This window comes from Galendromus occidentalis, unplaced genomic scaffold, assembly GCF_000255335.2.
Source record: "Galendromus occidentalis unplaced genomic scaffold, Mocc_1.1 scf7180000077512, whole genome shotgun sequence".
Lineage (NCBI taxonomy): Eukaryota > Metazoa > Arthropoda > Arachnida > Mesostigmata > Phytoseiidae > Galendromus > Galendromus occidentalis.
In genome coordinates, this window is record NW_003805500.1 from 451,446 (window position 1) to 466,816 (window position 15,371).

Genomic DNA, 15,371 nt, shown 5'->3' on the forward strand with positions numbered 1-15,371 from the left:
TCTCCCGATCGCGCTGCAGACTGGGTTTGAAGGGCTCCAGAGCCCATTTTGTGCAGCCCGGCTTGTTATCCATTACGTTCGACCGGACCGGGTCTTCTTGCCTCTGAGGTGTATCCCTGTCCACCGCACAGACGGGGGCACGGGACGACGATGGTATCACGTGAGAATCATTCCGATCTCGCCGATAAGAGCAGAAATCTGCTGATATTTCGAGGCTCTCCTGCCTTTCACCTAGAACTGTCCCGCCAATCTCGCCTACACTTGCTCTTCCTACCGATAATGGCTCATACGCTCGCGAGAAAGGAGAAATTAGCTCGCTAAATGATCGGCTCGCTTTTATTGTTCCGCCAGAAACGCAAATTGCAACAGCTTTGTACAATCCGTTATTTACAGCGCCATCCCGTTACCATTCGAGACCTTCGGATCCGGAAGTTCCCCGACAGAGTTCATAAAGTACGGACCTTCGACTTAAACGAATCGTTTCTTCTTGAGGATAGGCGGCAATTGAGACACGAGCTGACTCCCGCTGATTTCGCACACGGCCACATCGTCATGATGTCGCCACAACTTGACAGCATTCAAAAAATCAGGGCTCGCAATCATGCCCTGCTTCAGATCGGCGGGCACCAGGGATTTTTTCACATGGAATACCTTGGCCTCAAAGCCCAACAAAACGTCGTTGGTCGGAGTGATCACAATGTCGTTGATTCCATCAGCGCTCAGCATGCTTTTGCGTATCTGCGCTAGCTTCTCCTCGAATGCGGACGCTTTCAAACAATTGTCGCTCCAGAGCGCGTACTTCTCGGATTTCGTACAGAACTCGAAGAAAGTGAGATCGTTATTCGCCACATACAGTCTGTCGTTCTCGAAACGGAGGGACACCGGAGTCGCCGAGCTCGAAGGTGTCGTGCACTTGAATTTAAGGTCATGGTCGTAAAGGGAGACGTTGCCCTGCACGTCCCCGAAAGCAACCAGGTGGGATCCGACAGCCGAGCAGGTGATGGGAGTGGCAGGAAGCATCGCTTTCGTTTCTATGGTCTCTTCAGCGACGTTCACCATCTGGAGACGACCGTCTTGGAAGGCACAAAACAATCTCCGACCGGAAGGGCTTAGCAGGATGCTCTGCAGTGGGCAAGTTTCGGGGAGCTCCGTAGTGTATACTTTCTCGACGCTTTCCAATTGGTTGTCCTTCGACAGCGAGAACTTATAGATCATCAGTTTCCTGTCGTTGGCAACAGCGAAAGACGATCGACATAGGGTCGAGTATCGGAAGGGGGAACTTTTGGGAGCTTTCAAATTCACGAGCATCTTGATCTTGTCCTTGGGAAGTGTTGTCCACAACTCAACACTGGCTCCGTAATTCAACAGAATAAGGTTCTCGTGAGTTTGGATGTTTCTTGAGTACGACGGGGGAAGAATTCTTTGAAAGTGAAGATTCTGGGAGTTTAAGTGAACAACTCCGAGCTGCGCATCCACGCCCGCGGTGAAGAGTCGATCGTCTTCGGTCCAGATTGCCCGTATGTCGTGCGTGTGCATTTGGGTGATTTTCTGATGGAGCCAGTGACCTTCTCCTCGGAAGAACTTGAATATCACGGGATCAACCTACAACAAGATTGAAATCAGAACACTGTCGAAGTACCATGTATGCGGGGTGTGGGGCCGTAGCTCGGCAGCGAATCCCGAATATCCCTCGAGTCAAAAACTAAACCAATAATTAATTGATCTCTTAGTGAAGGACAATAAGCGAGCCGAGAAAGAATTTCCCCACTCACCCCTGAAGCGTAAACTTCGTTCCCGGTGGCGTGCAGGATGAGCACGTCCGCAGCGTGGAGTTTCATCGATTGAATCTGGCTCCCTGTACCCGCGTCCCAAAATATGACTCTCCCGAAAGAATCGCCGGAGACAACCGTACGTCCGTCTTCGATAACCACCACGCTGAAAACCAGCGCTTGTTCTTTCTTGAAGACCCTGGACAGCTGCATAGTTTCAATCGCTCTCTCCTTCTCCAAGTCCCATACTTTCAGCGAGTCTTGGGACCCGGTCGCGAGCCGAGTCTCGCAAGAAAACCAGCAGCACGAGAGAACCCGACCTGCCGGAGGAATCAATAGTGATGATTGCGAAGTCATAGAATGTACATACTATCCGCAGTGAATGGAGCGCATAGAGCGAGACGGCGAATGACGCCGACCGGTCTCGTACCAACTAGTTTCTGTTGAAGTCTTCTCGATGTGACCAGAATGTCTTGATTTGTCTCAATGATGTGAACGAAACCGTCTTCAGTGCCGGCCGCGAGTTTTCTGCGGGATGGAGAGGCTTCCAGACACCAAACTGGCGATCCCGAGATGAGAAGAGTTTCCTCCGTACCTCCGCGCGAGTTATACCTGCGGCGAAGAACAGTCTTCAGAAACACTTTTATCTATCGGGGTCGCGTAAATCGCGGACTGATCGTATGGATTGTCGGTCCCGCGAAAATTACGAACGAGTGATATTCCGATAGGAATTTCAGTTTCGAGACCCACCTCACTATTCGGCCATCGATTCCAGTGGAGTACAAAGTCAATTGTTTCTTCTCGTGCGGGCTCTCCGCATAGGCAAGAGCCTCGACGCATTTGTACGGAGTGTCAAAGATGTTCACACAGAATAGCGAATACCTCGTAGACCAGATCTCGATCGTGCCGTCTTCTCTGCCCAGAGCCAATTGACCCGGCGCACCCGCGAGGCATTTGGCTGCCACCGGTGTCGGATTGTATATTCGAACGCGGTGCAGCATTCCCGAGGCTTCAAGCTGATCACAGGTCGACAAAGAGTCGAATCTTCACAACGAAAGGTTAGACATACACGGTGATTCTCCTTGAATTCCTCTCCGCGGTATCGTCAAGTGCCGCTGGACGGGTTCCAGAGAACAACAAAGCACACGTGGGTCAGTTTCTCCAGCGCGCCACTCTGGCCGCGTGAGTTGTGGTTCGCGGAGGGCAGTTGCAAGGTTCGAAGTCGTTCTCCTGGCTTAAACAAATTTCTGACCCGTATACGGCGCAATAGAGCAATCTCCGAGTTTGGGAGGGACACCTGAACGCAGGATGGATGAAAAATTCGTAAATCGAGTACGGGCCCGTGTGGACAATGATGACGATGATCTTTCCCGAGAGTATTACAGGCTTCGGGCGTTCCTGCTCCGTTTTCCGCGGATACTAACCGTCGAAGTCACGGTATGGGCCGCCGATGGATTTGAAAGCGGAAGCCCAAACCGCAGAATCATTCGAAAGCCACGGCGATGGGTCTTGCCGTCGCGCACGCCGGACCTTGGGCGGCTGCGATCCACTATCGAGACAGCGAGCCGGACAGCGGGCTTCCCTTCGAAGAGGGAGCGACTCGCGCTGACTCGCTACTCAGCGCTCGAACCTCGCATCTGTCAATTGGGTAGTCTCGGGGCTCCCGGGTTTGGTCTCGAGGCGTAACGAGAGAGGAAACTTCTGCACACGCGACCATTCCCGCCTATAAACGAGACTCGGACAGGAATCGGGACCGGAGGAGATCCGGTGAGATGCTTAATCAGCAAGGATGCTACTACCGCCGTTGGACAGTGCAGTAGTCCAAGGGCAAAGCCGCTTGGTTCAAGCAGACGAAACTCCCTCGGCGGATATGGTCGTCGGTACTCTGCGGCTCCTGCTCGTCTCGTCGACGACGACGTATCTCTGTTCCTAACGTTTCAAACGGAATCCGACGTCTGTGGTATATTGCGAACGCGGAAACTCTGCCCCCGGGAAAAATCCGATCTCTAGCGCCGATAGAGCCGGGCGCGCTCCTTCGTCTCCTGCTCCTGTATCTGCATCATCACTAGCAGCAACAAACAAGCCAGGTGTGCTTTGCCGACTCGTGAGAGTCGCTGCTCCTTTTTCATTGAGTCATCTTCATCCCGCCCGAACTGCGGCAAGATCTCGAGCGGATCGCTCACCGAAAACCGAAATATGTCGTCTTCAAGCGATTCGAAGTCCCGCTTGGGAATTTACAAGAATAAGGGTAAAGACACCGATGAGATGAGGAGACGGCGAAACGAAGTTTCCACCGAGCTTCGCAAAAACAAACGGGAAGAGAGTCTCCTCAAACGGCGAAACGTGCCGACCGCAGCCTTCGGAGGCTCGGAAGAAGACGAGGACTTCGACGCCAATAACGACGATCAGAAAGCGCTCGTCCGTCTCGAGGCAATCGTCAAAGACGCCCAATCGAGTGATCCCAATATCCAGCTGTCGGCCGTACAGTCCGTGAGAAAATTGCTCTCCTCCGACAGAAACCCACCGATCGACAACCTCATCCAGACCGGCGTTCTCCCAATCCTCGTACATTGCCTCGGTCAGAAAGATCAGTCGACGCTCCAATTCGAAGCGGCCTGGGCTCTGACCAACATCGCATCGGGCACCTCAGACCATACCCGCGCAGTTGTACATGCCGGGGCAGTCCCTCGATTTTTGGAGCTTCTGGAAAGCGACCACATGAACGTTTGCGAACAGGCCGTCTGGGCCCTGGGTAACATTATCGGCGATGGACCCCAGCTGAGAGATTACTGCATTCAGCTTGGTGTTGTGAAACCTCTCCTACGATTAATAACTCCAAACATCTCTCTCCAGTTCCTCCGTAACGTGACGTGGGTCTTGGTGAACTTATGCCGGAACAAAGATCCCCCTCCGCCCAATCAAACCATCCAGGAAATTCTTCCAGCCATTTCTTTACTCATCCACCACCAGGACACCAACATTCTCGTGGATACCATCTGGGCTGTTTCGTACCTGACAGACGCCGGCAATGTTCAGATTCAAATGGTCATCGACAGTGGGCTCGTCGAACTCCTGGTGCCTCATCTTGGTCACAACGAAGTGAAGGTTCAGGCAGCCGCACTCCGAGCCGTGGGCAACATCGCAACAGGAAACGATGAGCAGACCCAAGTTGTGCTGAGCAAGGGTGCTCTCAACTACTTCCACGATTTACTTAAGCACCCGAAAGAGAAAATCAACAAAGAAGCGGTCTGGTTCCTATCGAACATCACGGCCGGAAATCAGAGTCAAGTTCAAGCCGTTGTCAACATGGAACTAATACCACCTATTCTCAAACATCTCGCGGAGGCCGACTTCCAAACGAAGAAAGAAGCCGCTTGGGCCATCTCGAACCTGACGATCTCGGGTTCGCCGCAACAGATCGAATACTTGATCCATCAAGGAGTGGTTCCCCCGTTGTGTTCTCTCCTCGACTGCCACGACGCGCAGGTCCAACAAGTCGTCCTCGACGCTCTGACGAATCTCTTGAAATACTCTCCGAGTGGTCCCACGACTTTTCCCCCAATCACAGTGCAGATCGAAGAATGCGGGGGCTTGGATAAGATCGAAAACCTGCAGAACTCAGAAAACGAGGACATCTACAAAATCGCTTTCGATATCATCGAGCAGTACTTTTCCGAAGAGCAGTACGACATTCCGGAACTGGCGCCCGACGCCGACGCTCATAGCTATCAATTCCAAGGGGACGCCGAAGCCCCTCATGAACATTTCAAGTTTTAAGCCTCGACTGAGTACGGGAGTTGCGGTTGATAGTTCCCTCATTCCTGATATTCTAGCAAATTGACTTTAGAAAGGATAGGAATGCATGACTCGATCATCCGAACGTGGGCAGCCCAAACTTAAAACGTTGAACCAATATCGGTCGATACGCGGGGAATTCCCGTCGTGATTTAAGACGGCTGAGTGAAACCTCGCTCTGAACACGGTCGAGCGAGCTTCTCGGAGTTCGGGATTCGGCAGCGATGCAGGGGGGGGGAGAAGTTCTGTCTTTCTTGGGAAAATCAAAAACCGAGAAAATCGAAACCAAAATCCGTTGCGTCGGAGGATGTGCCAGGAGGGAACTTGCCGAGTGCGTGCGAGCCAGATCCGATCTGATGCAAGGCAGTAGAGTCGTGAGGTAACGCGTTAGCGTAGAAGTTCATTGGTGAGATTAGGCTCGGAAATCTTGCCATGATCGTAAATGTATTTGTTCGTATCATGGGGAGAGCTCACGAAAATTGTCGATAAGCATAAATTACTACTCAGACAAGCGTTCGGGGCGACCGTGGATCCGAGAGTGAGAAACCGAGTGAGAACAATGGGAGGTGGGGCCAAAACTGAAAACGACGCGTCCCCTTTGCTTGAAAATAGGTACAAAATAACCGTGTAGTTCGCTGACGAACCGAGTAAGCGATTCCTTACCGAGTATGACTCCTGATTAGCCCTGATTGATACCTACTGAGATCCGATTCCGTTTTAAGATGTTCTCGGCGGCATCAGACGATGATGACGATCTGAATTTAGCGGCTCGTCGATTCGCTAGATCAAGGGCCGACACCGTTTTATTTCTCCGCCGACCTCTACCTTAAGAAGCGTTTCTAATAGCGGAGCCCCAACCCCGTCAGGGAGTCATTTCATCGCGAGGAATCGAGGACGCAGTTTGTGGTCGTGAATACGTGAAGCCTTGATTGAATATCCTGGCGAAGATTCCCTTGTTAGCCCATCTCCAACATTTCAACTTGTTATCCCGTATCAAACTTCGGCTTCGAGAGCAGTAATTCACAGACTAAACAAGAGATTGTACAGATATTTTGACATTGAAGCTCCATAAAAAGGTTCCCAACCGAATAGCCAGATTGTTATCAATATTATGCATCCATGTCCCGATTTCCAGCGTCTAACGGGGATCCTGGTCTCTTACACTGGATTGGAATCAGGAAAACTTCGCACCTCTGAGTCGAGGCGATCGAAATCAATGATCGATGAATCGATTCGCAGGTTCCGCTGCTCCCGAAAACTACGGCGAACTCTCTCGCGTGCTGAACTCACAGATTTCGTCGGAGCTCCTCGGCTACAGGGGTAATCGCGAAAATATTCTCCAGATCGCTAGTCAGCTTCGGGAATGAGAATTGGTTCGATCATTGGGAGGGGGGGGGGAAGGTTCGCTGAGAAACCAAGTATCCTCCTTTCCGGTATGCCGCTCCGTGATTCGTGATGTCTGAGTGATATTCTCTCCCCGCTTCACATGGAGAATTTCCGATCTTCAAGACAGGATCTAGGTTCGCGCGCCCCGTCGAAGTCCGCCGGAGCTCAGGGCTCCCATGGCCCTCAGCTAGGTAATCATAATTCGGCTTGTGAGTCCGCTTCTCAAATTCATTCGATGGCATTCAGGGATTTCAAGCCAACTCTGGTCAGACCCCAAGCTGGAACCACGCGGCCCGCTCGACCATTGACCAACTCCGACATTCTCGGAAGCCTTCTGAAAAGTCCTTGACTACCAGTTCTTGTATCGTAGGGGCCCAACAAATACCCTTCGGGCATCGTCGGCAAATCCAGGAGTATCGGCGTGGTTCAGCAAGATTCCTCGCCTCCCTCAACCCTTGGGCCTAGGGAAAACATCTCATGTTTGAACGTCTCGTCCAAGACACGACTCCTCCGGGTATCGTCTGTGTCGATGTTTACGTTCGAGCCGAAACTCGGCACTGCTGACTGCCGACGGGGTCGAGATTCGCGCTGAGGAGACTTCCATGAAATTCTTGCACATCTTTGGTTGAACTGTGTTCAAGATGTCGTTCTTCACATCGCAGATGCGATCTGCTTTCAGGTTATTGATCTATCTGTCCCAAAACCGATTATCTGTCCGCCTAATTCCCACTCCGAAGCGGTACGGTGCGTGTAGAAAATCTCGGGAAGCTGAGAATAAACTTCTCCAATCCGTTCTCTTGTAGTACATCGTCGTGTCTGCTGCACATACAGACCTGCACTCGATTGAGAGTTGTGGACAATTCCAAGATAGGCAAAGAAGCCATGCAAGCAGGGAAACCACCGAAGGTAATTCCATCTCAAAGCATCTCCGGAACGTCGCTTAGCTCCGTTTCGAGAAGCATCGAAATAGCTCGTGCTGCGAAATTCAGGTGAACCCGATAATGATACTGAAAGGAATCGAATAATCCCCTAGGTTATCCATGTTTACAACAAGAAGAGGAAAGCTGATTTGGGTGACCGTGTACTGATGGCAATCAGAGGAGAGAAGAAAAAAGGAGTTGTGGTCGGCGCAAAGCATAAGGTCCAAGAAGTTCTGAGACCCCGTTTCGATTCAAACAATGTGGTTTTAATAGATGACAGCGGCAACCCCCTGGGGAATCGAATTTACGTTCCGCTGCCGATGAGTCTGAGAGCGAAGAAAGACCAATACAACAAGCTGATATCTATAGCGACTCGGTTCGTGTAGCTTATCTAGGGACGCGACTGTAGACGGAAAATTTCGGAATAAATCCTCGTGGTGATCCACTAGAACTTGTCTTCGCCGCCAGTGTTTCTTGGAGAGCTCGACGACAAGGATCCCAGATAGAGGACCGGTCGACGTTGGGAACTCTGTGAGCAAATAAGTACCAGATTCAGCTTCGGAAAGAACCATGCTTTATTTATCGTATATAGTAGATGAAGTCGGCGCGCTACGCGATAGAATGGAGCGAGACCCAGCGTGCTCCGCTTATAGAAGATTTCCCATGACCAGAGAAAAATGAAACTCGCGTGGCGGACCGTCCACCCGGAACACGTCGGGGACCGTATCGCCCAGACCTTCCTGGGCTCCCATGATTCGATTGAGGATGGTTTTGGCTCAAACGACAGGCTCAGGGAGAAATAACTCGCCTCAATGCGACGGCTCCATCGAGGTGACCGACTCGAAGGATTCATGATCGATGAATCGAGCTTCGATTCGTAGCTCTCTCTCGATTTGTTTCAACGCGGCAACTTCCATTAGGTTAGTGGGGTTTATGAAGTCCACCGCTGTCCCGTGTCGACCGAATCTCCCTGTACGGCCGACGCGATGGTAGTATATTTCGATGTCCGCTTGTCCATCCGAAGAGAGCGGGAGATCATAATTGATCACCAGCGTTACAGACAAGATATCTATCCCACGCGCACAGACGTTCGTCGTGGTGAGGACCTTCTGGTTCCCTCTGCGGAAACCTTCGATGATGGCGAGTCTCTCTGATGGTTCGAGTTCCCCGTGTAGACTCGCGACCTTTTGGCCGAGCTCCCGCATCAGCCCGGCGATGCGGAATGCAGAAGCCCTTGTTCTGCAAAATATTATGGCCTGACCGATATTGTGTAGCTGGTAGAGTGTACTGATGGCTTCCAACTTTTCTTTCTCGCTCCTCGTGTGCATATAGTAATGAGAAATGTTGCCCAACGCAAGCTCCTCCGTGCGTAAGGTGATCTTCACAAATGGTTCCTTTATAATGGCGTCCGCCAGAGTTATGACGGCTGCATCGAACGTGGCGGAAAACAGGAGCATCTGACAGTTGTCTGCATCCAACCGGCGGTGTATGTTGATACAGGCGACGTAATGACCTTTTTCCGACATCATGACATCGGCTTCGTCGAGAACAAAAACGCGAATCTTTTTTATGTCGAAATGCTCTCGTCGGAGTGCCCAATCGGCCAGTTTCCCCGGGGTTCCGATGACAACTTGTTCGCGGAGCGTCAAACGTCGAGGGAGAACCTCTCCTGAAATAGCGAAGAAGACTGGAATGTTTTACTTCCGCGTGCTTTCGAAAAATCCACCGATTTCCCCGCAGAAGGCCTATCCCCTCGCAGGCCGCTCCGAGAGCGTCTGCCTGGCGAAGAACGTCAATATTCCATGGCGCGGCTCGATACCGAGCCGGGTCTGGAATGCGATGGTATCGGCACGTGTTCCTCAGAATGTCGAAAGCGAAAAAATGACGACCGCCAAGAGCGCGGTACCCAAGACCTAAGGCCTCGAGAGAGAGCTACCGTCAGCGTTCGAGACGAGATCCGAAATTCTACACTAGGGTGGGGCGCCCATCCCCAGGAGGGAACATTTGAGGAATATCGGGGCACTAAACTCAACAGAGTCTGAACAAGGAATAAGGTGGCATGAACGTCGAACTCACCCCTTACAGCGTGGCGCACTTCTATTCCTGATGTGAACTGTAGCATCTGTCGGCACTGAGTTGCGATTTGCTCCGCGAGTTCCAAGGTCGGCAATATGATGAGAACTTGGGGCCATTGATTCTCTGCCTTGACCCTGGTCAAGGCTGCCAGCAGGAAAGCTGCGGTTTTCCCCGTGCCAGATTGAGACTGAGCCATCATGTTCGTCGGCGGGTTCTCCATCAGGATCGGTAGCGCGGTCTCTTGGATCCGGGACGGATTTCGGAAGCCCATCTTACAAATCGCTCGATAGAGATCGTCATTTATCCCCAAATCAGCGAAATTCGTCACTGTTTGAACAGAGGAGCGAGCATCTCCCGAACGTTCGACCTCGTACTCTCCCGACTGCAGAGCGGTCCTGAGATCCCGCAGAGGATCCATGAGCTCCGAGGAAAACTAACTTTCAAATCACACGAACACGAGATACAGCACACACGATTTCCTAACGGTATTTTGCCGGCCTCTTGTTGTCTTTCCCACGGAAACCGCCACCTCGATGCTTCCAGCAGCGGATGTCGTGCAGAAACACGTCGCATAATAATAATAGTGGTACGAAATACGACTGTGCGCGCTTGTTCTGCTGCCTCTGATCGCCGTTGTTTCCTAGCGTAATCCGAGACAGTGGATCGAGAAAATCCTGGCGAAAACATTCTCATCCGCACCCGCTTATTTCCGGCCGACATTGGAGGAAGCTAAGCTCACCACCTCCTCGATCGATCCGGGAAAAGAGTCAAGAAGATGATTATTTGTACACGCGAAGACTCGCGCGAGAGCGATCCCGCGAATGTAGCGAATCAAAAGTTTGGAAAACGAATTTCGTGTGATCAGAGTGGACATTGACTCGTTCATGGGAGAACGGTTTCCCTTCATAGAGATAGAATCGGGATAATATCGGAAAATTCGATATTTCCGCGCGAATCGGAGGATTGTGATTTCGGTTCGATGAAGATGGATATTGACTGAACGCCGCGCCGTCGATATCGAGTGACCGCCACAAGTTCGAACGCCCTTTCCCGCGCGGCGCATGACATCCTCCTCTTCCTCTCCGACTCTCCCAAAGAATTTCGACTCTCTCTCCCTGAGCGAGCGATGATCAGATGAGTTGTGTGTTGTGTACAAACTTCAGAGCTCGATCCCCTCCCTTTGTTTGAGTAGTAGTTCGTGCGCTACATCTTCTTCTCAATGGATCGGTGTGAAATCGTGCCACGGACTTGAGTCGATCGAGACGAGCGTCGGAGCGAGGGGACACACTCTGCTCCATGACCGCATGCCTACTCCGAGTGGGAGAAACCCGCCAAGGTTCGTAATCGCCTGTTGCTCACTTACTCTGGAATAAGTTGCTCTCACACGCCTTCTCTATCAGCGGGCCGCCAGTGGGTCGAAAAGTCAGCTAGCCAGTCGGTCGGCCGGGCAGTAGGTCCGTTCGTCAGCCAGCCGGCTAGTCTGCTAGTCTTCCAATCAGCTAGTCAGCCAACAGCAGGCCGCTCATTCGCTCGCCTAGTACTTCGACCGGCTTGTCAGACTCGAGACAAAACTTAGACCATTGTCAGAACAACTAGGAGAGCGAAACGAAAGCGGTAGCATGTACACGACCGAAGGAGCTGTCAAAAGAACAGAACCATTCTTCTCATGGGTTTCGAGCGACTAAGAAAAACTCAGCGCATATCACGCTCTCATCTTGAAGGACTCGTGAGTCCATAGAGGAGGGCTTCGTGAGGAGCCTCTTGTCACCAGGGCTTCGTGACTCCTTACGCCCGGCTATCTTCCCGACGACGTCGATTATCAACTGCCGTAGGCGCCGTGTATCCTATGGCGGACTTCTGCGTGTTCACTGCTGTCGGTGGATCTTCCTGCTGGCTTGCGTGCGCGGAAGAACGCGTGCGCGTGTGCGCCATAAAGTGAATCGATGTTTACTGCGTGGGAAAGCAAAGTAGCGGTCCACCCAAGCTCGGAGCTAAGCGTTGCTATTTTTAGTTATGTCCCAGAAATCGCTCCTTGTCGAGAGAATAGCTCCTCGCATCATAGATGCCGGGGCCGTCGGGAAGCAAGAAGAGCAGAAGTCACAATACTCTGTCCTCACGTCGTTGGAATAACGAGCGATTCGCCCGATCCGGGGGAGCACATTATTCGGCGAAGAAAGCGGAGACGCTTGTCTGGGTGTTGGGCTAGCCGACTGGGAGGTGAATCAAGAGGGGAGTAGGGGAAGTTGTTGGGTGGAGTTGAAGCTCGGAGCCTCAGCCGCTAGGTCGCTACTAATTGAAGTTTGGCTCTGGCATTTTCTCCCCTTCGACGTCGCCATCACCGCGATCTCACTGAAACGCCGAGGGAAAGACCTGGAGCTATCCGACTGCCGCCGCCGCTGCTGCTGACCTTTCACACTCAACGCGAACGCTTCCTTCGAAAGGATGGTGCCCAACTCCTCTCGGCAACAGCTGCCTCGCGTACTCGATTCCCGGTTCTTCACTTTGCGAGAAATGTCACATAGAGCGTCAGATCTGCCTCCCACTGTCACATCTTGTGATGATGATACGAATAATTTTTCTATTCAAATCGTTGATTGGCATATCCGACGACGACTGGCTGACAAGAGCCAGCGAAGCTCGTGGAGAATGAGCGATTGATGAATCAGATCGATCCGTATGTTGGTGTTCGGCCTCATTATTCTCTATCAGAGCCGCGTGATCTGTGTTTCGACATTGATATCGAGCAGAGCTGTGCTTATACCCCGACGTGAATGCTCCGATACAGACATTCTGTTTATATGTACCGGGTGGAGCACCCTCCGTTCTGTTTAATTTCGATTCGTTTGGCATCCATCCCAATCTCGGGGAATCCCATCGACGTGGTCCCCCCGGCAGACGGTGGTGATGACAGCGAGTCATTCGATCCGAATAGTTTTCCTTTCTGGTCGGTCTGACGGGAAATAGTCGTTCCGATGGACTAATGTCGAGACCGGAGGTGGACTACGAGAGAGACCACACGAACGATAGTTGGTTCCGCGATCGAAACAGCGGACGCCGATTTGTGGTCAGCGATAGTCATTTCAAGAGTACATGACTATATACAGATCGCTCGCGGGCTACGGTCGAGAGCGACTCCAGACAGTTCCGCGGACACGGAGGATTTTCCAAGAAGCATCGCCTGGCGAGATGGAGCGGGAGATCGTCCGATAGCTTGAGAGCCCGAAATTTCGGCCTATAATGATCTCTTCCTCTCCCGGATTGGCGATTGTCGATCTTAAGCGATAGAAGCTTGACCCCGCTGCCCGTTACCGACCACTCCAATGTGAAAGCATCGAGAACATGATCTAACCAGCTATTCACTCGGATGTACGGGTAGTATGAAAAAGAGATACTTGGTTACGACTCTCCTATCTCTATAAAGATACCGACAGGTCAGGTTAATATACGAATGAGAGTTGCTCATCTCGCTCAGCGTTCCGCAGCGAGGAATCCGGTCAGAGGTGGATAACGCTTTGAGCAGATCACAGGTGCGCTGATGCTACTCGACTTTCGGATTCAGAATATTTATAGAAGTATTCTCTCAAAAGTCCAATACTGGGAACATGTGTCTCTGTGTGTGTTTTTGAGTCTCGGGAGCTTGCCGCAGAGTGTTATCTACGCAGACATCCACTGCTCCGGGGAAACTCCACCCAGTCATCTCTCGTTGTCCACAAGTTGAGACCACCTGCAAACGTGCGCCAAATCCTCGAATCCCGCCACTGAGCTCCGCTTTTATATCGCTCTCGATCCCTAAGGTTTTTAAGTCAATCGAGAGGGAACTTAGCCTACAGGGCGGTCCGAAACTTACTCTAGTGAGGTTAGTGGTCATGTTAGGAGTGCTCCCGCCGAGATAGCTGTCTTGGCATCTATAAGGAGTGAGTTGTCAGGAAACTTCCTGATGGATGCAAGTGACTAGGAGGACCAAGTCGCGCCGCTCCATGGGGACTATCCATCACCGTTTTCATCGCTGAAATGATTTGTTTTCGGGCGATCCTCTCCTCCGCGAGGTCTCATATCGGTCTTGAGCAAGCTCGATGATCACCGCAGATTTCCGAAGGTCGGAGGAAGTCGAAGATTCCCTCCTCTGAGGGCCACCTGATTCTCGTGAGGCCGTCGTCTCGGGTACTCGGTTAATGATGAGCAATGGTGATTTATGACTTAATAACAATAACAATAACAATCATTGATAATGAGCACTTCGATGGTCGCTGTGCTCTGGCTTCCTTTCGTGAGCACGGGACGGGGGGGGGAGGCATGCTGCTGCACCTAGATCGGTCCGGCGAACCGCAGAAGAGCATCTTATCGTACTGTGCTGTTGTTGTTCTTGTCGATTGGGCATTTTGAGCGGCAACTTGCACCTATCATCATATGAGAACATTGTGGCGTGTCGGCGAATCACGGATGACAACTCTGACGGGATGACAAATGATGCTGGCGCTATACTTCGACGCCCTTGCGTTCCTCCGCTTGCCGGACTCAGCCTTAATCCCACCGGAGCAGAAATTCCGAATTTGGATGAATCGGCATCGATCTTCTCGTCAGTAATGAAGAACATTATCGGCCCTTATCGCCCCGGAGGAGAGGATTTCCTTGCTGAGAGGGCTCTGTCGGAGGAAGATTCACTTTTTTGATCGTTTCCTTCCGGCATGCACATCGACGGCTTTGACTCATACGCTCCGAGCGTCATCGCGAGCACGATCGGCCACCTATCAGTGAAAAACGAGCTGAAATCATCACTCGATATCCCCGCTCCGGCTGCAGTTCACACTCGACTGATGACGGCAGTGTACTTACCTACCTCGCCTTTGATCGAACGCCACGGATACCAAAAGCGCTGACGGCGAGCCGCGTCAAATCGTGACGAATCGCTTCATGATCGGCGCTGGTGGCAGAATTCATTACACTAATCCTTACAAGTGCCTTCGGGTGGCCTATCGACAGACTGCCACGGCGCGGCGTGGCTTCGCCGTGCTGCGGTGACAGCACCAGGACGGCGCACAGTGGTCGGAAACCACGGAAAATCATAACTTCTGAACGGCTGGACCGATTTCGCTGAAATTTTTATGGTGGGTTATTGGGCCTAAAAGGCAACTTTTGAGATTATCACCGGGTCTGGGTTTGACCCCGGTGACCCCGAGAATTGAAATTTTTCCACTAAATCGGCGATTGCGGCTAAACGGCTGAACCGATTTTGAATTGCTTGACATCGTTGGAAAGCTCTTTCACTCCCGCATCTTTTCGCCCATTGAAAGTTTTCTCTAGGACCACTCGTTAGGGAACTATCGTCCGATTCACAGAAGCGCCGATTTCTCCCCGGAGGAAGCATTATTTTCTCCTCAGAGAAGTTCTATCCGGTGTGAAATCTACCGAACTGAGTCATGCAGGT

The 15,371-nt window shown here is 51.8% G+C and overlaps 4 protein-coding genes and 1 pseudogene across 4 annotated transcripts in view; 3 read left to right on the forward strand and 2 right to left on the reverse strand.

The window, feature by feature from the left end:
• Positions 1-468: 468 nt before the first annotated feature.
• l(3)72Dn (UTP4 small subunit processome component l(3)72Dn) lies at positions 469-2,880 on the reverse strand. The gene is made up of 4 exons (XM_003747132.2): positions 2,520-2,880; positions 2,200-2,381; positions 1,773-2,089; positions 469-1,602 (listed from the first exon to the last, which is right to left on the reverse strand). The coding sequence occupies exons 1-4, from the start codon at positions 2,768-2,770 to the stop codon at positions 469-471; spliced, it is 1,884 nt and encodes a 627-aa protein (XP_003747180.1). The 5' UTR covers positions 2,771-2,880.
• Positions 2,881-3,621: 741 nt separating this feature from the next.
• On the forward strand, positions 3,622-6,653 carry LOC100905938 (importin subunit alpha-3 pseudogene; annotated as a pseudogene).
• Positions 6,654-7,506: 853 nt separating this feature from the next.
• Positions 7,507-8,256, forward strand: mRpL14 (mitochondrial ribosomal protein L14). Its single transcript, XM_003747064.1, has 3 exons — positions 7,507-7,629; positions 7,754-7,856; positions 7,984-8,256. Exons 1-3 carry the CDS (start codon positions 7,592-7,594, stop codon positions 8,254-8,256), a joined length of 414 nt encoding a protein of 137 aa, XP_003747112.1. The 5' UTR covers positions 7,507-7,591.
• Positions 8,257-8,436: 180 nt separating this feature from the next.
• LOC100904483 (ATP-dependent RNA helicase DDX25) lies at positions 8,437-10,494 on the reverse strand. The gene is made up of 2 exons (XM_003747133.2): positions 9,947-10,494; positions 8,437-9,539 (listed from the first exon to the last, which is right to left on the reverse strand). The coding sequence occupies exons 1-2, from the start codon at positions 10,362-10,364 to the stop codon at positions 8,680-8,682; spliced, it is 1,278 nt and encodes a 425-aa protein (XP_003747181.1). The 5' UTR covers positions 10,365-10,494; the 3' UTR covers positions 8,437-8,679.
• A 586-nt stretch (positions 10,495-11,080) lies between these two features.
• The window catches only part of Cpes (Ceramide phosphoethanolamine synthase), a 12,826-nt gene continuing 8,535 nt past the window's right edge, over positions 11,081-15,371 (forward strand). Inside the window, exon 1 of the mRNA XM_003747065.2 lies at positions 11,081-11,282. Coding sequence (XP_003747113.1) covers positions 11,243-11,282 — 40 coding nt within the window. The 5' untranslated portion in view covers positions 11,081-11,242. The remainder of the gene's footprint in view (positions 11,283-15,371) is intronic.